At 40.7% G+C, this 23,974-nt stretch overlaps 1 protein-coding gene across 2 annotated transcripts in view; it reads left to right on the top strand.

Annotated features, from left to right (window-relative positions):
- The window catches only part of CDK14 (cyclin dependent kinase 14), a 555,604-nt gene that overhangs the window by 164,111 nt on the left and 367,519 nt on the right, over positions 1 to 23,974 (top strand). For both annotated transcript variants that reach the window (XM_074984765.1, XM_074984766.1), the window contains one exon: positions 5,721 to 5,815. In XM_074984765.1, coding sequence (XP_074840866.1) covers positions 5,721 to 5,815 — 95 coding nt within the window. The remainder of the gene's footprint in view (positions 1 to 5,720; positions 5,816 to 23,974) is intronic.

Genomic DNA, 23,974 nt, shown 5'->3' with positions numbered 1-23,974 from the left:
ATCATTGACCAGATCTCTTGCTACCTCCTGGGCAAAGAGAATCAAGAGTCCTATTCAAGAGCCTGACTGGCTGTCACCTGGATAAATTGATCTTCCAGGTAATGAAATATCTTGTTTAAAAACCTCTTCCTTTAGTGTCACATATCTAAATCATCCAAACTTCACAGAATCACAGGGCTGGAAGGGACCTCAGGAGGTCATCTAGTCCAGCCCCCTGTTTCAAGCAGGATCAACCCCCACTAAGTCATCTCAGCCAGGACTTTGTCCAGCTGGGACTTAAAAACCTCAAGGGATGGAGAATCCACCACCTCTCTAGGCAACGCATTCCAATGCTTCACCACCTGCCTGATGAAGTAGTTTTTCGTAATATCTAACCTGCACCTCTCCCTCTTCAACTTCAGACCATTACTCCTTGTTCTGCCATCTGACACCACTGAGAACAGTTTCTCACCCTCCTTTTTCGAGCTCCCCTTCAGGAAGTTGAAGGCTGCTATTAAATCACCTGTAAGTCTTCTCTTCTGTAAACTAAACAAGCCCAAATCCCTCAGCCTATCCTCATAGGTCTTGTGCTCCAGACCCTTAATCATTTTTGTTGCCCTTCGCTGAACCTGCTCCAGCAAATCCACATCCTTTTTAGACTGGGGGGCCCAAAACTGGACACAGTATTCCAGATGTGGCTTCACCAGTGCAATAAGTCTTATAAGCTTCCATATACTGCTCTAAATTGTTGCTAAATATTTTTTCATTGGAACCTGCTATTTCTTTCTCCTTACCTTATTGCTTGTTACATCCCATTAGTGATCTCAGTGTGAGTAAGAATGAGATGTCTTTACCTCTTCTGTATATTAAGTCAATTGCATAGAATAATCTTAGCTTTGCATGTAGTCTTCTGGGACTATGGGTTCGAACACTTAAGTATATAGGCTTCTTGTAGGACCTTTATGCGTGAGTAGTCCCCTTGACTACAGTGTAACTAAAGTTAAATGCATGTGAATCTTTCCATGATGTAAAGCCCTAACTCTCATCCATCATAATAAAACAAACCCCGCCCCCAGCACATTGATTTCTCTAGAAGCCCATGAGAATAATACTTCCTGCATGGAAAATCCATATAAAAAGGACCAATTTTCAGGTGAGACAAAGCTCTCCCATTTTTATTCAAAGTGGATCATCCTGTTCACAAATAAGATGAAACAAGTAATTGCAATTTCAGGCAGCCAAGAGTATCTTCCGGTGCGCAGGCTGCAGCTTCGTCATTCTTAAAATCCCTTCTGATAAATGCGTAAACAATGTCCTTGGTGCCAGACCTGGGGCATGATCAGACTGCTTTCTGTTTAATCTGTGCCGGTCAGAGCTTATTAGCCCTTAAACTCACTGGAGCTCAGTGTTTTGCCATTGACAGAGTTGGCTTTTGCTTGTAGTTCCCATATAAGACTTTCAAATCAGTCTCGGTGCTGTGCCAGTATGCCCCTTGATGCCCACTTCTTGTGAATTTACATCCTGATGGTTCCGATGCATCTATTGTTGGCATGTATGGTCAGGTCTTTATCTCCTCTCTCCTGTAAGTGAGGGAGAGGGGAAGAAAATAACTAGTATTCAAATACATTATTAAAAACTAAAAAGACAGTTACAGCAGTTTCTGAGCATTGTTAAGCTGTCATCCAGTGTGGGGGCATCTTCAGCTGGCTGCTGTAGGAATACTATAAAGTTCCGGAGCTGCCGCCTCCCACTGCATGCAGTAAAATGGTTACTTTTATGTTCTTTCTTTCCTGCTCCAAAGTTGTATGTGGTTTTTATATAGAGGGTGCAGCACAGTTCTCATCTCCTTCAGTTCTCAACGAGTTTCCCAATTAAAGGTGGAAGTAGTTTGTCATGACTGGATTTTATTTTTAATGATTTCTTCCCCCCTCCCCGCCCCCAATTTAACTGATTTACTTTGGGATATGCTTTTGTGTACTCAGTTCCTTTTGTTTGCTTCCTTCTGGTCTGTGGATTGCTGTTTCCTAGCAATGTGCACTATTATGCTTCTGACAAAACAGCCTTTTACTTCATTCAGAATGTGGTCACTTCTGACCTCATGGTGAGCTTTCTAGAATGACCAAGGCAGCTGAGAGTATCTTCTCATGAGTAAGCTACAGGCTCTGTATTTCAGGAACTCAAAATGACACCAGAGATACACAGTTTCAACACAACTCTCTTTATTAGATATAATAAGATGGTGTCTGTGTGCATGCATTGTGAGAAATCCCTCATAAAAGGAGCTCTCTGATGAATAAACTAAAGCATAAAGATAGAAGAATAGGAAAAGAGAGAGAACAATAGGACAAAAGTTAAGTATGGTAATGTCTTTTGATTGGGAGGTGTACTTATTATGAAATCATCATCTTCTAGGTAAGACAATATCCTATTTTATAATTTTTCTAATTAGTTTTAAATGTGAACAGGAAGATGATGTCCAGCCAAATTGAGCCCTCATGTTAACATCAAGTGGATTTTTTTTTGTAGTGTTGTAATTTATGCTTGAGAGGCACCGAAATCAGCCTCCACACATATGTTCAAAATCACGGATATTCTGACATCATCCAGGATGCTTGCGGTGGGTCCTTATCTGCACGTTCTCTGTCTTGTGGCAGCTGATTTAAAAAAATAAAATTTAAAATTGATTCCCCCCATAAAGAAAAGTAATTTTTGAACATTTGAAAGCTGTAGATTGAACAAACTGTTTAAAAGTCTTTAGATTTTTATTCATTACTGTTTACATTCAAAATGGTGTTTTGCTGACTGGTTTTAGATATATGGAATGAGTGGCTCTTCTGATAGTGTAGTAAAATCCATAGTTTTCAATCTTTCCCTTTAAAATATCATAGAAATATACATATGAATTTCATTGGATTGAAAGGGGTGAGAACCCCCATTTTGTATATGCAGTACTTACATAGTCGTTTGAGATTTTGGCATTTACATAACATTTCAGATTATTTAGACTATAATTTATAACGTTTTACAGAAATCAACGTTAATAAAATTGTTTTTCATACTTCAGAAGATCAGCTTTCGCAGCCTTTTCAGACCACATGTTGCAGTACTATGCTATTGAGTAAGAGCCAGAACACAGAACTGTGTACTGTATTTTCCCAGATGAATGAAATCCAGAAAGTTATTGTGTGAAACTGAGAAATATAAATTAGTATTCATTTTATTTTCATGCCCAATAATGTTAACTGCTGGCACCAGCAACCCTCAGCATCACATTTCAAAGTTTGTTGTGGTCTCTGAAATGTCTTGCTGATGAGTATTACAGCAGCAGTCTGGCAATTAATGCTTGTGAAGGGTAGTGCGGAGAGTAATGGAACAACATAAGAGGCTAGATTTTAAAGCTGTGTAGGTGTCTATAGGTGCAGAAGGAAACTTTAAAAATACTGAAATTGGTATTGGTTATCAGTACAGGCGAGTGTCCTGCCTTGTCAGCTGTGAGCACTTCTGGCCATCTGACCAGCCTATTCCTGGTGTGGATACAGCAGGCTTCCAAGTGAATCAAACAGTCTGTTTGTTTGATTCAGTGATAATGGATTATCTATCAGAATCTTAAGGCATTAGTGATTCTTAACCTCTGTTATGGCAACTGGTGGCATTATGAAACAAAACAAAAAAAAAATCCCCAAACAATACAATTAAATCCTTAATTTTTTTCTCTTTGGTTTTTTGTCCCCATCCCCATTCTCCTTTTCCCCCAGTGGTAAAGGGGGCGGGAATAGTTTAATGACGACCTCACTTTCTCCCTCATTATTTTTTCCTGTGCACAGATGTAAGAGGAAGGTGTGGAGGGTGGAATGCAGAATGAATCTCAGCCTGAAAATCAAAACAAACTGAAAAATTGTGCACAAAAACAAGTGGCTTCTTTGACCAGAAAGAGTTATACCACATCGCATTCTCATGGATGCCATTGGGGTGTGTGTGTGTGTGTAGATATATGTAATTCCAATTCCACTAGGGACTGGTGGTTCAAAATGGCCGGGGCCCATAGCCTCTACTGCTGCTACTATGGCCAGAGCCCCCGACCCATTACATTACTGCTGGAGCTCTGGGTGACATGCTTTGGGCAGCCCTAAGAGTTGGGGTGAGGGTGTGTTAGGGTCCTGGCAGTGGTGAGGGCTGGCTGCCCGCAGCCTTGCTCCTTCTGCTCTAGGCACGGCTCCATTTTATAGCACAGTCTACCCCCCATCCCCACCCCAAACTGACACCGTGCCCATGGGCCTGGCAATTCTGTCAGCTCTTCTGCTTCCACATATGTATCGGAGAGTCATGTCTGCCAAGAGATATAAAGTTTTTTTTTTTTTCCATAGAGTAGTATACTGATATAATGTAGATTTCAGTAAGTCATTGCTTGGTATTCCCTTGCCAAGTAGACTCTGTGCTGCAAGATGAAGATTACTGGAGCAGTTTTACAAGATGGAGCCCTCTGCATAATTTATCTTATTTTCAGCACCTCCAAATTAATCATTTAAGTATGGTTTTAAAAGTGATCTATCAACCCCTGCTTTTCATAGCTCTGGTTATTGACAGTTTTCTAGGTTTGCCTAAAAGCTTGAGACAGATTGACAGCTGTCACTGGGGCTATGTCAGTTTGCACTACATGAAAATATGATCTTTAGCTTTTTCACTGTTCAGAGTATTTCATTTAGCTTGATTCAGTTACAGAATCCCAAGCAAAACTCACTGGGCTCGTTTACACTAGCTCCTTCCTTCAAAGGGGGCAGGCTAATCAGACTGATCAGCAATATGCAGCACCTTATTAGTATATTTCTCACCATGCAAACTTCAAAGTTGCTAACTTCAAAGCAGCAGCAAGCACTGTAGCCACATGCACTTTGAAGTACGCGCGCAACTTCGAATTTTCCCTCGTTCCAAAACATTGCATGGGTACTTCAAAGTGCCCACGGCTACGCTAATTGCTGCCACTTCAAAGTTAGCAACTTTGAAGTTTGGGTGGTGGGAATTATGCTAATGAAGTGCTGCATATACAGAGCAGCACTTCATTGCTATTCTCTGATCAGGCTGATTTAGCATGCCACCCTTCGAAGGAGAGGGCTCGTGTAGACGAGCCCACTAAGATTGAAAAAAGCCATAGTGCTTGCCATTTCCATGAAAAGGTATGCTAGGGTTGTGTGTGTAAACCAAAAATTTTGGGATGATTTCAGAAGTGAAATTCACTCTGGGTGAGACTATTCCAGAACACATTTAGATCTCCTGGGAGATGCCTGTGTCCTAAGAGCCACTAACAATATTTTTTTACACATTTTCATGTAAACAGGTCTATGTGATCACCTTGCCTGTTTTATTGAGCAGATTAAAATCTTGAATTACGGTTGTTCAAACTGATTGGTTTAACTGGAAATGATCCACTGCTTCAGATGAAGTTTTGTATGCTGAAAGTGAAACTCAAACCTCCTTTGGAATAAGAACAAAATCTTTTTGATGAATCCACTGATGCAAAACTATGGTTGAAATAGGTAACCACCATCTGGAGAGTTGAATAACATTTATTCAAGAAACCTATTAGACTACATTAGCTCTGCTTCATCTTTGCAGCCAGTATTATATAAAAAAAAGTCAGGTATAATCCCTTCAGTTTCAGTAACACTATTTAGTTTTACAAGATTGAATCAAAGCAGTTAATTTTGGTGTTATTGCTGAAAGTTCCATCCTTTGTTTTTGTTTAGCCTACAAGCCCCAAGTTTGGAAAAGCAGACTCTTATGAAAAACTGGAAAAACTAGGGGAAGGATCATATGCCACAGTGTACAAAGGGAAAAGCAAGTAAGTAGGCTTATTATTATTAAATATGGAAAAGAGTTGGCAAATATTTTATATACATGGGCCACGATTCTGCAGAAGGATGCAGAATGAATGCATTCGTGTGCATTGCCATTGATTTCAGTGCTATTTTAAGTCTCCTCTTGCACTGATCTGAATAAAGGTTTGTAACATGAGATTATAGTACCTCTGTCCCAGGACATATTGATATGGTTCTGCATTGTTATTTTCTTAAATAGTCTCTCAGAATCTTGTACACTTGGTCGTACAGTAGCAGTCAATGGTTTATTCATTAATTTTTTTTCCCCTCAATATACAGATGAAAAGTAAATCTTTCCCAGTATTTCAGCTTGTTGAGTTAAGCTCATTTGGAAAACCCTACCATCTAATCTGATGTCTTTTGACACTCGTACAATAATGATTTATTTTTGCAGTATTTCTGTACCTCTTTTTTTGGTCTGAAAGAGCCTGTGAACTAACAACTTTGCACTGTTATCATTTTACTCAGAAAAACAGCAGGTTCCTACAATTCAGACATATTACAATATACAAACCACACTTTCAAAAACGAAGTCATATTTACTCATTTATTTAAATATAGCTGTGCATGCTATTTAAAGCTACAGTTGTGGAAAAAATCTCTGTGGGCCAGCAAATTTCACGTTCATTGTGAAATAGTCTGTAGCCAAGTAATACTCAAAGCCTTCAAATTCAACATTATAGCCACATTCATTATTTGTTCCAGTTAACTATTTGTCAGGAATTTGTGTGTTAGCCTGAAGTGTGCATTAATGTACTGTAGTGTGTGTAAAAGAATTTAATACTATTTATATAGCAGCACTTTGAAGGGGCTGGGTACACTTGGACACCTCGGAGAAAAAGCTCGTTCTGATGTGTCATAAGGAAATGACGCTTAGGACTCATTTACACAGAGCAGCACTGTACCTGAAAGTGTGATTTCTAAAGCACATCATCTAAAACAGCACTAAATTGGTGCAGAATGTGAGGAGCTTTTAGTTCATTCAAACTAAGTCTACATGGATCTAGCGCACAACAGTCTGATAGGCTTTAGAGATCACCCCTGCTAGCTACTCCATACAGCCAAGCCCCTAGTGTTTCCCATCAGAGAGAAGCCTCAATTTTGTTTGATTCAGGTGACAGAATGACCACTGAAAGAAGAAGATAGCAAGTTATGCTAACTTTGCATGCCTAACTTAATGGAATACGTAGGTATGTCGAATAGTGTGAAATTGATCTTTCGGAGAATCAAATGAGGGTAATTTCAGCTCTCAATAGCTTTTAAATTTACCGGGACAAAACAGGCTTGAGTAGCAAAGTCCGCAGAATTATTTCTAAATATACAATAATAAGCGTGTACTTAATAAGGTAGCGGTCAGCAGTTAAAATAGCAAGAAGAGCCTTTTTTTCAAATTCAGTTAAAAAAACAAACAAACAACCTACAAAACAACCCTCAATAATTCAAGAACTGCAATGCATGTGAATATGAGATGGTCCTTAATAAACAAAGTCAAACCATACTTTTTGTAACCCCTATTTTAAGAACAGTGCATACACAATGATTTGCAATGTGATACCCGTTTACTGCAGGATGTTCACAAACTTTTTACGTATTCTGTTTCTTCATACTTTCTGTGCATGTTTGTACCACTGTATTCCTGACCCTCACTCCTGAACCTTCTCTTTCTGTGGAGGACACTGAGGAGCATTCAGCATTTGGAGATCACATATTGTTTGCTGTTTAGATAGGAGTTGTTTTGTTTTTTGGGCTTTTAGATGTGTGCTGTTTGTTTGAAAATAATTGGGATTTTTTTTTTTAAACTTTGCAATTGTAGCATTAGGAGCCGCAAAAAAATCCTAAAGGGCCACATGCAGCTCCGGAGCCACAGATTACAGACCTCTGTATAAGTATGGCCCTGGTTATATAATTGCTAACAGACACAGCTTTTTCTTCCTCATTAGGCTGTAGAAGTTTTGATTTATTCATTGAGTATTAGAATCCTATCACAGTCTATAGAAATAACAAAAGAGCTAAATTTCATTCAAGGAAGTGCAGTAATCCCAGTATTGCTAATGGTTTAATTACATGTTATAAGAAATACCAGACAAATAAATAAATTCATCTCCAGTGAATAAGAACTAAATATATCTATAGTTACTGGTCATGTTTCCATAGATCAGTATAGCTGAGATGAAATTCATTTACAAAAATCTTTCAGTGCTGACCTAGGAATGTGTTATAAATTCAGATTGGCTAGAAATATTTTATTTGTTGTAATGGAGCTGACCTGCAGATTGTTAGCAATACTTCACTGATTCTCATGGAGGCTGAATTGGATTAAACAAATCTGCAAGGCCTCCCCATAATCAAGAGCAAATGAGTAATATATTTGAATTCCAGAATGAATAACATGAATTTTAAACTGAACTTGTTAGTAGTGTTACATAAAACTGAAAAGAATGTTTTTTTAGGTTGGAAAGTTGAGTATTTGAAAGTAACGAAATAGCAAATTATAGCATACTAGAAATGGAAGGGACTTCAAGAGGTCATAAAGTCCAGTGCCCTTCCCTGATGGCAGGACTTAGTGCCATCTGTCATCCCTGTTAGATATTTATCTAACCTGTTCTTAAATATTTCCAGTGATGGAGATGCTATAAGCATCCTGGGCAATTTATTCCATTAATTAACCACCCTGACAGGAATTTTTTCCTAATATCCAGTCTAAATCTTCCTTGCTGCAATTTAGGCCCATGACTTCCTGTTCTATTTTTAGCAGCTAAGGAGAATAATTTTTCTTCTGCCACCTTGTAACATCCTTTTATGTACTTGAAAGCTGTTTTCATATCCCTTCTCAGCCTTCTCTTTTCCAAAGTAAGCAAACCCAGTTCTTAATTTTCTCTCATAGGTCATATTTTCTAGACCTTTAATCAATTTAGTTGTTGTTCTTGGGACCCCTTCTCATTTCTCCACATCTTTCCTAAAATGTGAGGCCCCGAGCTAGACGCAGGACTGTGTCTACGTTATAAAAATAACTTCGAAGTTGCTTGCTTCAAAGTAAGCAACTTCGAAGATTAGTGTCTACACACATCCTACTTTGAAGTTTAACTTCAAAGTAGGGCACTACCCCATTCCCAGGAATGGAGTAAGTTCTTCGAAGTTGGGCTCCCTCGTTAATGTTGAAGTAAGGAAAAACGTGTGTAGACTGTCTGCTTGCTACTGCAAAGTACTGCCTAACTCTGAAGTTAACTTCAAAATTAGTTCTGAGTGTAGAGGCACCCCAGTTGAGACCTAATCAGTGCAGAGTAGAGAGGAAGAATTACTTCTCGTGTCTTGCTCAGAACACCTCGGCTAAAAGGTTTCTGTTGCCCTTTCAGTCTTAACCTTCTGCATCCAACTTGGGCACTGAATGAAGCATGTGTTCTGTGGAAAAATGATTAAGGTCTATACAGTGATGCACAGGCATTGAGGCTACACTGGCACTTCCTTCACTGAGGGCTCAGCTTTGCAATCTGAATACCATTCTTTTAATGTAATCTTTTAAAATGTGACTTCCTAGTCATTTTTTAAGAAAGAAAAGCGTTGAAAATAATTTTATTCTGCTGGAAAAGGTTGACGTGATGGGGCATCTACTCCATATAAACCTGGAAAGGGAGATGATGGCCTCGTGGGCCAGTTAACTACACTGGCTGTACCTGCAGGAGCAGCTGTGAGAAGGGATTTGGTTGGGAGCAGGCTCAGCTTCAGAGGAACAGGAGGGACATGTAGAAAACCCTGGAACTCGCAACAGAAGGGGATCTGCAGGGATGTAGGCTTGGAGGAAGGAGATGCATTTGGGGCAAGAGGGTAGTACCATAGTCCCATTCTGAGAGCGGGGAGTTGTGAGGCTGGCAAACACTGGTTGGGAGAAGCTGGGAGGGTAGGAAAAGATTCAGGAATAAAGTAGCAAGGTTAGACAGTGAGGGCCTTGGCTGCTGCAGAGAGAGAAGGGAAGACCCAGGTTCCCTCACCAGCCACTGGGACAAAACACAGGCCAGGCAGAGGACAGTGGGCTGCCAGGAATACACTTGGTTGCAGCACCCCTGCAATGGGAATACATATGGTGCTGACAGTATGAAGCGATGGAAACTTTTTTTTTTTTTAAGAGCCTATGGACAAATGAGAGAAACCCACAATTTTGGTTAATACTTACTGGTTTATAATTGTTCCAAAGCAAATTGAGATCTTCTTCAAAATCACCACACCCTCTTCTTCACCTTTATCACACAAGTTTCTTTTATCCGATTTGTCAAATTTCAATTAAATTGCTTGTATTCTATTGTGTTTCATGTTTTTCTAACATAGCTTTTAACATAATGATTAGCTCTTCAAGACAGGGACCACTTCTCTTTTTATCTTTGAAAAGCTGTGTGAAGGTCATTTAAATGCTCCATTTTTATCTAATATTGTCTATGAATGAATCACATTTTCTATTATGAACCCTTTGTGTTCTTCTCGCCACCTTGGTATGCTGTAGCATAGCATGGGGTTTTATTAAAAAATGTGCTTTTTAAAAAATATTCCAGTACTACTGTCTGGCCAGAGGACAATCCATGATCATTTGTGCTCAGGTAACTTGGTACTTTATGGGCTGAACAACAACTTGACTTAGTGATGTATGCACATCTCACTTATATACTCCTAATTCAAGTTTGTTCCATTCCATGGTTTAAAAAAAGCAGAGCTGTAATTCATAGACCTTTTTAAAATCTGTGAAAAATCATTTTCCCATCTGTTGTTTCGTTTCAAGCTCCAGTGTTTTTCCATTAGAAAAGAAGACTACTTGCTCTTTCATCTGTGTATCATGTACTGTTTCTCACATTCACATAAAAGTTGTTGTGGATCCTGTCCCAGTGCCAATTTAAATTACTGTATGGGGTGTAAAGTGAATGTGTTCATGCCAGTTTGAGAGCTGAACCTTTTAAAGCGTCAAGGAAAAAGGGTTACATAAGTTCATGGATAATAGGTCAATCAATGACTATTACTCAAGATGGTCAGGGATGCAATCCCAAGGTTGGGGCAGTGGTATACCTTTGACTGTCAGAAATCTGGAGGGAGATGGATGGATCACTTCAGCTGTCCTTTGTCTGTGCAGTCCTCCTGGTGCTCTAGTACTGGCCACTGTTTGAGACAGGATACTGGGCTAGATGGGCCATTGACTTGACCCAGTTTGGTTTTTGGTTACCCAATGAGCAAAGGAGCACTGGAGATTTGAGATTGGAACTTGTGTGGCTGGTGTTAGAGGATATTAATATAATAGGCATTACTGAAACATAGTTGAATGACCATAATCAATGGGACAAAGTGATACCAGGGTGCACAATCTATAGGAATGACAGAGGACATGAGTTACATCTATGAGTTACAGCTCTGCTTTTTTTTAAACCATGGAATGGAACAAACTTGAATTAGGAGCATATAAGTATGCATACAATCAAATACAGTAAAAGCCTTAAGTGACTCAAACTGTACCATAGAATCTCTGTGTTGGATTTGGAAGAGTATAACAGTAGGAATATATTACCCAACCTCTGAGGAGAATGGTGACCATGATGGTGAAATGCTCAGGGAGATGAGAGGGTTACAAAAACAGAAAACCGGACAATAATGGGGATTTCAGTTTTGTGCAGGTTGTCTGAGAACATGTTCTGTCAGGATGAGGTGCCAGGATAACATTTCTAGACCTATTAATGACTGTATTTTGTAGCAGTTAGTCATGGAATACGCAAGAGGAGAGGAAATTCTCGATTTACTCGTAAGTGGAACACAAAATGAGGTCCAAGACATGAATGTAAAAGAACCATTCAGTAATAGTGACTGTAGTGTAATGAATACAATATCCCAGGAAGGTGGGAAATACCAGAGAAACCAACCACACTATCATTTAAGTTTTAACAAGGGGGAATTGAACCAAAAAAAAAGGCAGCTAATTAAATAGTAATTGAAAGAAATTGTCACAAAAGTGAAATTACTGCAAACTGCATGGCAACTTTTGAAAACACCAAAATAGAGGCTCAGATTTTATGTTCAGTAGTCCCTCGAATTAAGAGAGAGTTGTGTTCCCACGCTCCCTCACATAGCCCAAATTTTACGTAAGTCGGGGTGGGTTTTTCCCTGGCGGAATGCAGGTTCTGCAGCTGGGGAAGCAGCAGGAAAAGAACACCTGCAGCTCCTTTGGAAGGTAAGTCCTGGGCTTGAGGGGTGGGCAGTTGGAGAGGGTTAAGCCTGGCGGTGGGTTGGGGATGTGGGAGGAAGGTGAGGGGGTTAAGCCTGGGGTGGGTTAGGGCTGCAGGAGGAAGAGGGGGATGGTGAGCTGGAGCTGCGTGGCCCTTGCAGGGTTGGTTGAGTTAGAGCCATAGGGGGTTGATCTGGGCACAGCTGGGGGTGGGGGTGTGAACTGGGGCTGGGGATGTTGAACTTGGGCTGGGCCTGGGTGTGTGGGGTGAGGCAAAGTCGTGCAGGCTGGCAGGGTTGAGCAAGGGCTGGGGGCAGCAGGATTTTGAGTTGTGCTTAACTTGCATTAGTGTGATTTAAGCGCAACTCGAAATTGCACATTTCAAGGGATTACTGTATACCCTAAATTTAAAAAAAAAAAAAGCAACAAGAGGGCCAAAAAAGCTGTCGGACGACTACACAGAGTGAAAGAAGTGATTGGGTGGGAAAAAAGGCATCCTTTAAAAATTGGGAGTCAAACCCTAATAAGGCATATGGAAAAGAGCATAAACTCTGGCGACTCCAGTACAAAAATATGAGGAAGGCCATAAAAAGAATTTGAAGAGCAATTTGCAAAAGGCTTAAAAATAGTATAAAAATATATAAATTTTTATAATACATTAAAAATGGGAAGACTGACAAACAGTCAGTGCGGGCACTATAAAGTCAAGGTGCTAAAGGACCATCCAAGGAAGACAAAGCCATTGTGAAGAAGATAAAGAAGTTCTTTGCCTTTGTCTTGACTGCAAAGGATGCAAGGGCAATTCCCTCATTGAAGTTATTCCTTTCAGGTGATGTATCTGAGGAATTGTCCTACACTGAGGTGTCAGTAGAAGAGATTTTGGAGCAAATTTATAAATTTACACAGAAATCTGTCACAAGGGTTAGCTGGTATTCACATAGGAATTCTGAAGGAACTCAGAACTGAACAGAACACTAGTTGTATATGTGTTTAAATCAGCCTCTATACCAAATGACTGGCAGATGGCTGATGTGATGCTGATTTTTTTTTTTTTTTTTTTTTTTTTTTTTGTTAAAAGATCTCAAGAGGTGATCTTGGAATCATGAGCCATTAAGCGTAACTTTAGTACCAAACACACTAGTTGAAACTACACTGAGAATAGAATTATCAGATGGGTAGATGAACATAGTATGTTGGGGAAGAGTCAATGTGGCTTTTGTAGTGAGGAATAATGCTTCACCGGTCTATAGCATTCATCGAGGAGGTCAGCAAACATGGAGAGGGGTGAACCAGTGCATATAATGTACCTGGACTTTCGGAAATCTTTTGGTAAGGTTGCTCATCACATTTTCTTAAGCAAAGTAAGTAGTGATGGGGTAAGAGAGAAGACCCTCTCCTGGTTCAATTACTTCCTTTAAGGAAGGTAACAAATGTATGTATATATTGTTCTTTCACAGTGGAAATAAATTAATCCTGGGGTCCCGCAAGAATCTGTGCTGGGATCAGTGCAGTTCAACATTTTCATAAATTATCTGGGAAAAGAGGGTAAGCAGTGAGGTAGCAGTCTGTGGACAATATAACATGACTCAAAATAAAATCAAAGTTGTCTGAGGAGTTGCAAATAAATGTGAAATAATTTGTGTTTACGAACATCTCAACTATATTGTGTCTTCATCAATGCCATGGAATACACTTATCAAGTTTGTGGATGATACGAAGCTGGGAAAAAAGGGGTTGAAAGTGCTTTGAAGGATAGGATTAAAATTCAGTATGATATAGGCAAACAAGAACAATCTGAAGTGATAGGATGAAATTCAATAAGGATAACAGCAGTATACAGTAAGCTCTTACATATGCAGCATTCTATCATCTGGAACTCTGAGCTAACCAGCATTTTAGCCATAAGTAAATTTCAGTTAAGTTTTCCATAAATAGCATGTAGTCAAATGAAAGACAAATAAATATAGCAAATACAATATGTGTACAGTGTACGATACTACTGGTGGTAAATAAAGTACTCTGCATACATTTTTGTTTCTTAATATCTAATATTATTTTTCTTTAGTATTATGCATTGCTAGGTGTACCTCTCCATTATCAAGACTATTTGAATATCTGGCAACATCCCAATCCTGGGGCTGCTGGCTATGAAAGAGTTTACTGTACGCCACTTAAGAAGAAAAAAGTCAGCTGCATATATATAAAATATGAAAGACTGCCTAGGAAGGAGAAAAGAGAGCTGGGTCCTATTGGGTCACAAGATAAATATGAGTGGGAGAGACAGCTCAGTGGTTAGAGTATTGGCCTTGTAAACACAGGGTTGTGAGCTCAGTCCTTCAGGGGACAGGTGCCTTTCAAGGGTCCCAGGCAGATCTTTTTTGTTAAAAACAGAAAACTGTCAGGGCGGGTGAGAGGTCCTGCTGTAAGTGCAGGGGTCTGGACTTGATGACCTCTAGAGGTTCCTTCCAGTTCTGAGACATGAGTCAACAATATAACACACTCGTGCCTTTCCCCCCCCCCGGCCCCCCCCCAAAAAAACCCATTCTGGGATGTGTTGCTGTGTTGTAACTCGATTCTATGCTAGCTAGGCTACAACTGGAGCATTATGCCCAGTTCTGAGTGCCACATTTCAGGAGGGACAAGAAGGAATTGGTATTGGCCAAAGACTTGAAAAGCAGGGAGAATTTTATATATATATATTTTTTAAAAAACATGAAAGAACAGGTGCGGGAAGGCTGAAGAAGCAAGCAGCAAAAAGAAAATGAAAGCAACAAGGTGAGTGGAGATGGAAGACATTGCATGGCTTCTCTCTTTACAGTTACCATACTCAAGAGAACAATCTGAAAACTCATTTTAATTACAGTTGACATTTCTGAGCCTCTTGCTCTTTAGCTCTCGTTGCTGGAAAATGCTGTGCAACAGTAACACTAGCACTATGAGACAAATACAGCCTCCAATACTAGAGTGGATCTCACTGATGGACATCTAGCATAATCTTCACCAATTGACATAGTGTACGTTATTTCCCAAATCTCCTCCCACCCTCAAAAATCCAAATGCCATCCCGTCCCTCTTCCCATCCTGTCTGGTGAGTACTGATGCATGGAGCCCTGGTCTGAGGTCCCTTCTGCCCCTTACTCCAGTCCCCTTTCTTGCTGCCTGCCTCTTCCCTGCACAACATCACTGGTCTCTCTTCCTGCCTTTATTTGTTGTGCAGGTACAAGTAAAATCCAGATTGTGGATTGGATGAGAACTTAAGCCTGGCTGATGCAGATCCACTTTTTAGTATCTGCGCAGGGCTCTAAATACGCACTCTCAAAAGCATAACACTTCAATTACAAATGGTTTTGCTGACCCTGCATGAGGTGCTGGAATGCCATTATTAACACTAATGAATGAGGAGCCAAACATAAGATTCTTGGGACTACATCAAGTTTCCAGCTTGCTGCAGCTCTGATTGAGCAGTCTGGAAAGAACCCTAGAATTTTATTCAGAAACTAAGCACTATGGGACAAATGCTTTCTCCTTCTGCAGAGGAAATTTGCTCAAATGGTAGTAAATTTAATAGCCAGTGACACCATGTTAAGAGATTGGTTGGAAGCATTGTGGTGTTTCTTTCCAGTTGCTTAGTTGTCATGTTTTTCCTTTCCAGAGGTAAAGCCCATTATTGATTCTGATCTTTATCATAAGTTTTCGATTCATGAAGTGCAGAGCACTCAGCAGTTCCCTGGCCCTCTAGAGCTATGAACTTTGAATCACGGAATCACAGTGGTAGAATGGACCTCAAAAGGTCATCAAGTCCAGCCTGCAGCCCCATGCAGGATCAACCCCAACTAAGTCATCACAGCCATGACTGTGTCAAGCTGGGACATAAAAACCTCCAAGGATGGAGATTCCACCACCTCCCTAGGGAATGCATTCCAGTGCTTCACCACCCTCCTGGTGAAGTAGTTTTTCCTAATATTCAGCCTACACCTTTCCCTCTGTAACTTCAGGCTGTTACCCCTTGTTATTTTGTCTGTTACCACTGAGAACAGTTTCTCTCCATGTCTTTTAGACCACCCCTTCAGGAAGCTGAATTAAATCACCCCTCAGTCTTCTCTTCTGCAAACTAAATAATCCCAAATCCCTCAGCCTCTCCTCATAGGTCATGTGCTCCAGCCCCTTAATCAAACTTCAGTGGGAGTTGTTGAAAGCACAGCATAATTGAAAATCAGGTCAGTGTTTTGGTTAAATGTGGACTTAAGAGCCTAGTTTTAGGCCCTGTTTAATTTTTTGACTCTGGACTACTTTACACTTTCCAAGTTTCTCTGTGGTGCTTATTAAAATAAACTCTTTCCCCAATCCCTTTAAATTCTTGTCCTGGTTCTGAAATGAGGGGATTTTTCTTAAAAAGCAAAGGCCAATTTGCTAATCTACATACTGTATCAGACCACAATATTAACTAATACCATCCCTTTGCTAAAATTTGTGGTAGCCTGCATAGTATACTGGCAATTAAAGGTGTACCTATATTAGTAATGTGGGACTCACAGCAGGCTCAGTGAGTCCAGACCTGGACTTCCTTCTAAAACATGATTTCACTGCACAGAGGACAGTAACTCAGCAAAATGAGGTTATGGGCTAGTTTCGCTGACTGATTTCTCCTTCCTTAAATAAACACTGTTCGTCCAACGTCTCAAGGTAGTGCAAGGCATCTCTAATGGACTGGTTAAGGAACAGCAGAAACAGAGACACAAAGTAGCTTGCTATTAAAACTATTGACATACCTATCTTCTTGGAAGGGCAATTTTTTGTAGGAATAGCACAATAGCCAGTTGTTCCTTAACTAGCCTTTGCACAGGTAGGTCAGTATATTTGGCTGAGTTCATATGTTAATTGTCACACTCAGGGCTGGTGATTCCTGTCCTGAACATTCATCAGTTAGGCTGTATCTACACTAGCTCCCTACTTTGAAGGGAGCATGGTAAGCAGGGTGTCGGGAGTTTATCAATGAAGCTCTGCCGTGCATATGCAGCACTTCATTAAGCTAGTTCTTCCCCGCGGCACCTTTGAAATGTTAAACTTCGAAGTTCTGGCTCACATGTAGCTGCGGCTAACCCACTGGCACTTTGAAGTGCCTGGGCAATTTCGAAGTCTCTTTACTCCTCAAAATTTTGAGGAGTAAAGGGACTTCGAAGTACCGGCAGGTTGGCTGTGGCTACACAGGAGCCGGCACTTCGCAGTTGCTGCGGGAGAGAATTAGCTTAATGAAGTGCTGCATATGCAATACAGCACTTCATTGATAATCTTCCGACACCCTGCTTACTATACTCCCTTCAAAGTAGGGAGCTAGTGTAGACACACCCTTACTGTTCAACTCTACTACTAACTTACTGTTTGCTGTATAAAGTCTTGGCTGGAAGTTTGCTTGCTTACCCCACATGTTGGTTTGAATCTAGTACCCCACTTTGAGTTGTGTTTCTCAAACCAGCCTGTGATGTGTGGCTAATAGATCTGCTGCTAATAATGATGCAGATGTCATCTCATTTGTGTGACTAATTCTGTGAACATTTGTCAGTTTTGCTTTTAATCAACTAAGGTAAATACACTGAAAACAAAGGTTTGCCATGTTTTGGCTGAAGGCGGCAAGGAGCAGTAAGTTTAAACTGGATTCTGCAGGCCAGTTCAATTTCACCATCTTGTCAATCTTCTCTTCTCATGGTTCCTTCCCTGAGTTCTCTGAAGTGTTCAAGTAACATTTGCATTTCCTTAACTTTTGCTTTGTTCAATTAGTATTAGTTGTAATGTATGGATTAAGGCCCACTGACTGTCAGTTGGACTTCAGCCACTGAAAAAGCTTAAATACTTTTTGAAAATATTTTGTTTGATTGTATTTGACTGGACATACAGGTTAGCACAACAAACGCTTTCTTTGCCTTACTCTGCCTCCTTTAATTCTGTAGATTACAGTGTTATTTTGAGTATGTCTCTATTCTTGCTACTGTTGACTTTTCCTGCCTCTGGTGTAGATATGCAATTTGTTGAAATCCATGACTACTAGACCAGTGATAGGCATTCTGGTGTGACATCCGAGAGCTATAAACAGTGCACGAGCAGTGTATATATATGTCCCAATCAAGCCCCTTTATAGTTAGAATGTTGCCCTTTCTGCAGAAAATACGGAGAGAAGACTTGGGAACAAGTAGCCTTACTTTGTACTCTGTTGGCACATTTTTGGTCACTGTGGATTTCCTTCTGTGGTGTGGTCAATCTGCATGTACTAGCTGGGGGATTGAAAACCAAGCTTCTGCCAGATGAACATGAGCTACACCTCCAGGTTGCTGTCCTAATTCATATCTCTGGATGTGCTTTGTGAAGAAACCCCCTGGTGTACTGTGGCTTCTGTGCTCTATCTCGGTGCTGTACAGATAGCCTAACTAGGGGTGCTCTCTACCCAGATCCCGGTGTGGTTTTGCAAAAACGGTGGTCTGCATTTCCCATTCTCTGTAAACCAGGCTGGGGTAAAATCCAATGTGAAAGGTACTTACTAGTGGGATCTCTTAGGAAACAGCTGGGAGTGCTACAGGAGGAAATAGCAAGGCTGTGTTCACAAGAAATTTGTCTTAAGTATTTCTATGGAGATAGCTGAAGTCGAGGAAACTATCCAGTTATATAGGACTGCTGTCACACGACTGGGGCAGAGGATTTGGCTCTCTGAGAGGGATGGCACTGAAAGGTGGTTACTTTCGGCAACCGTCAGCACTCCACCCCTGCTCCCAACTCACCCCCGCCCCCCGTGGTGATGGAAAATCATTGCACTGCCCAAGCAACAAGACATTATGAATCCTCCCCTAAGGTGGAAGAGGAGAAACCACGTACACCTCCCCACTGCCCCCCAGGCTGGGAGGTCCGTGGCTACCACTCTGAGGATGAAACATAGGGTCATGGTGGTTGGAGACTCTCTTTTCTGAGGGGGATAAAGGCACGCATTTGTAGGGTCCCAGGCAGAGACAGGTGCATCATGAAGGTGAATGCCTGGCTGTGAAGGGAAAGGCTTTGGCTTCCTTGACCCAGGGGATGCTGTTCCAGGGAGAAGCACTGCTGAGCATATATGGGGTCTACCTACTGAGAGAGGGGAAAACATGTGGATATAGACTGGCTGTCCCAGTGAGGAGAGCTTTAAACTAGGTTCAGCAGGGGCAGATAACCAAAGCCCACAGGTATGTCAAAATCATGGAGCCCATGGAGAAAGTCAGAAACTGGGGATGGAGCATGGGGTGTAATAGCAGGGATAAAGAAAAAAAAAAGACAGAACTGGATGTGGGAGAGGAATCAGATCAGTATCTTAGAACTGAGTTTACTAATGTGAGAAATACGAAGGAAGAACTCAAAATGCTAGTAAATAAACACAACTATGACATAGGTGGCATCGCAGAGACTTGATGTGATAGTAAACATTACTGCAATATTGTGTAGAATGGTACAGCTTGTTCAGGAGGAACAGGAAGGGAGGAGGGTTTGAACTGAAGTAGAGGTGGAAATAAGAGACACTGAGTAAGGATAAAAGGGTTAAAAATAGAGGAGATGTGATGATAGGAGTCTAAAGGCCACCTAATCTGGGTGGAAAAAGTGGATGAGGCTTTTTAAAAACATAACACTAATTTAAAGCACAGGACTTAATGGTGATGGGAGACTTCAATTACCAGACGTGTTGGGCAGAAAACAACACAACAGGGCATAGATAATCCAACAAGTTTTTAGTGTATTGGTGGCAAAGTTTTTTTTTCAATTTGAGAAGGAAGAGAGGGCTACCTGCGGGGTGGGGGAGGGAATAGGGGGAGGCTGTTCAAGGTTTGATTTTGACAAATAGGGAGGAGCTGGTTGAGAATTGGAAAATGGGAGACTGCTTGAGTGAATTTGATCATGAAATGGTCGAATTCATGATTCAAAGGAACGATAAGTTGGAGAACAGCAGCAGAAAGGTAGTGGAATTCAAAAAGGCAGACTTGAGCACACTTGGGAAACTTGGTAGGTAAGATCCTATGGGAAACAAGTGTAAGAGGAAAAGAAGTTGAAGATCGTTGGCAGTTTTTCGAAGAGACAACATTAAAGGCACAAAAGTAAACTCTTACATTTTGTAGAAGAGAGAATTATTACAAGAGATCCCCCTGGCTTAACCAGGAGATCTTGAATGATTTAAAAAATAAAAAAGTCCTACAAAATGTGGAAACTAGGTCAAATTACAAAGGCTCAATATAAACAAAAAACGCAAGTATCTAGGGGCAATTAGAAAGGCCAAGGCAGAAAGTGAGCTCAGGCAAGCTTAGAATAATAAAAGGTAACGAGAAAATAGTCTACAAATGCATGAGAACATTTAGCTATCATCTTCGAAAAGTTCTGGAAGTCAGGAGAGATTCCAGAAGACTGGAAAAGGGGCAAGTCTAATTCCCATCTATAAAAAGGGACAAAAGAACAATCCAGGAAACTGCAGACCAGTCAGTGTAACTTCTGTGCCAGGAAGGATAATGGAACAAGTAATTCAGGAATTCATCTGCAAACATCTGGAAGAAGATAAGGTGATTGGTCTGGCATGATTTGTTCTTCACAAATCCATGCTGGCTGTTACCTATCTGATAGATTTCTTTTACAGGAAAACATATTTTGTGGATAAAGGAGAAGTGATAGATGTGGTATATCTAGGTTTTGGTAAGGCATTTGATATGGTCTTACATTCTTTTCTTAACAATAAAGTAGCCAAATACAACTTAGATGGGGCTACTGTAGTGTGGGTTCTGGATAACCATTCTCAGAGAGTAGTTATTAATGATTTGCAGTCATGTTGGAAGGGCACAACAAGTGGGATTCCATAGGGGTCTGTTTTGAGACTGGTTCTATTCTGTATCTTCATCAGCAATTTAGATACTGGCATAGAGGATATGCTTATTAAGTTTGCAGATAATACCAAGCTGGAAGGGATTGCAATTGCTTTGGAGGATAGGGTCATAATTCAAAATTATCTGGACAGACTGGAGAAATGGTCTGACGTAAACAGGGTAAAGTTTAATAAGGAAGGAACAGTCAGTGTCATGCATACAGAATGGGAAGTGACTGTCTAGGAAGGAGTACTATGAAAGGGATTTAGGGGTCATAGTGGACCACAAGCTAATATGAGTCAACAGTAACAGAGAGAAAGCCGTGCTAGTCTATATACTATCAAAACAAGAAAGCAGTCAAGTAGCACTTTAAAGACTAAGACAGTAATTTATTAGGTGAGCTTTCGTGGAACAGACCTGCTTCAGACCATAGCCATACCAGAACAGACTCAATATTTAAGGCACAGAGAACCAAAAACAGTAATCAAGGTGGACAAATCAGAAAGAAAATTATCAAGGTGAGCAAATCAGAGTGGCGGGGGGCGGGGGGGAGTCAAGAATTAGATTAAGCCAAGTATGCAAACGAGCCCCATAATGACCCAGAAAATTCCTATCCCAGTTCAAACCACATGTTAATGTGTCGAATTTGAATATAAGAGAGTTCAGCAGCCTGCCTTTCAAGAGTGTTGTGAAAATTCCTCTTCAGTAAGACACAAACTTTTAAGTCATTAACAGAATGGCCCACTCCATTAAAATGTCAGCTGACCGGTTTGTGGGTCAGGAGTGTTTTTATGTCTGTTTTGTGCCCATTAATTCTTTGTCTAAGAGTGTGTGAAATCTGTCCAATATACAAAGCATCTGGGTATTGTCACATGATGGCATATGTGACGTTAGTTGAGGAACATGAGAATGCGGCCGTGATTCTGTGAACAACCTGGTTAGGTCCAGTGATGGTATCTCCAGAATAGATGTGTGGACAAAGCTGGCAGCAGGCTTAGTTGCAAGGAAAAGTTCCAGGACTGGTGTTCCTGCAGTATAGACTGTGGCTGTTGGTGAGAATCCTCATAAGGTTGGGAGGTTGTCTGTAGGAGAGAACAGGCCTTTTACCTAGGGCCTTCTGCAGCGTGGCATCCTGATCAAGGATAGATTGTAGGTCTTTAATAATGCATTGCATTGGTTTCAGTTGGGGCCTGTAGGTAATGACCTGTGGTGTTCTGTTCTTGGCTTTTTTGGGCCGATCTTGGAGTAGCTGGTCTCTGGGTATTCATCTGGCCCTGTTGATTTGTTTTTTATTTCTCCTGGTGGGTAATTCAGGTTTATAAATATTTGGTAAAGATCTTGTAGGTTTTGATCTCTGTCAGTAGGATCAGAGCAAACGCGATTGTACCGAAGGGCTTGACTGTAAACAATGGATCTAGTTATGTGTTGTCTAGATATGTAGTTATGAGTCAACAGTGATACTGTAGCAAACAAAAGCAAGCATGATTCTGGGATGCATTAGCAGGAGTGTTGAGAGCAAAACACAGGAAGTCATTCTTCTGTTCCATTCAGCACTCATTTAAGCCTCATTTGGAGTATTGTGTCCAGTTCTGGGCACCACATTTAAAGAAAGATGTGGAGAAAATGGAGACGGTCCAGAGTGGAGAACAAGAATGATTAAACTTTTAGAAAACACGAGCTATGAGGGAAGACTGAAAGAACTGGGCTTGTTTAGTTTAGAGAAGAGACGATTTAGAGTGGACATAATAGTGGTTTTCAAGTACCTAAAAGAGGGTTAAAAGGAGGAGGGAAAAAAATTGTTCTCCTTGGCCTCTGAGGATAGGAGCAATGGGCTTAAGCTGCAGCAAGGGAAGTTTAGGTTGGACATTAGGAAAAACTTCCTAATTCTCAGGGTGGTTAAATACTGGAATAAATTGCCTAGGAAGGTTGTGGAATCTGCATCACTAGAGACATATAAGAGCAGGTTAGACAGACATCTATCGGGGATGGTCTAGATGGTGCTTAGTGCTGCTGTGAGGGCAGGGGACTGGTCTGGACAACCTCTCGAGGTCCCGTCCAGTTCTAGTGTTCTATGATTTTAGTATTAAGAAAAAGATATGGATGGGTTAGACCCATTACTGAATGAAGAGGGGAAAAACAATAACAGAAAATATGAAAGTGGCAGATGTGCTGAAAGACTTGTTTGTTTTGATATTCACCAAGAGGTTGATGGCAATTTGAAAACCTAATATAGCGAATGCCCTTGAAAATGGGATAGGTTCAGAAACTAATAGGGCGGGTGGGTGGGTGGGGGGGACAAATGAAATTTTATCTAGACAAGTTAGATGTCGTTAACTCACCAGGCCTGACGAAATGTAACCTAGAATACTCAAGGAACTGACTGAGATCTCAGCCATTACCTATTGTCTTTGAAAAGTTATGGAAGATGGGAGAGATTCCAGAACAGTAGAAAAGTGTAAATATAGTGCCTGTTTATTAAATAAAAGGGAAATTAGGACAACCAAGGAAATTACATATAAGTTTAGCCTAGCTTCTGTACCAGACAAAGTAAGGAAACAAGTTATTTAGGGATCAATTAGCAAACATCTAGGATTTATAATAAGTAATAGCATATATTTGTCAAGAACAAATTGTCAAATCAACCTGATTGCTTTCTTTGACAGGGTGACAAGCCTTGTGGATTCAGAGAAGTGGTAGACATGGTATATTTAGACTTTAATAAGGCTTTTGATAGTCTCGCATAACCTTCTCATTAACAAACTAAGGAAATAAAACCTAGGTGGCTACTATAAGGTGAGTGCATAACTGGTTGGATAACTATTCCCAGAGAGTAGTTATCAATAGTTCGGTCATGCTGGAAGGGCATAATAGAGGGGTTCAGCAGGGATCAGATCTGGGTCTGGTTTTTTTTTGGTATTTTCATCAATGAGTTAGATCAGGGGTTTCCAATTCTCAGCTGGCAGGCCATCTACTGAGCATTTTTGCAGTCTGGCTCTGAGGGGGAGGAGCATGTCCATATCTATCCCCCCCAAGACCCACCCCTTCCCAACACCACTCCAACTTCTCCTCCCCATCAT

The sequence above is a fragment of the Carettochelys insculpta genome, chromosome 2 (assembly GCF_033958435.1).
Source record: "Carettochelys insculpta isolate YL-2023 chromosome 2, ASM3395843v1, whole genome shotgun sequence".
Classification (NCBI taxonomy): domain Eukaryota; kingdom Metazoa; phylum Chordata; order Testudines; family Carettochelyidae; genus Carettochelys; species Carettochelys insculpta.
The sequence above is the reverse complement of the archived record's forward strand: the minus strand, read 5'-3'. Positions and strand labels throughout refer to the sequence as shown.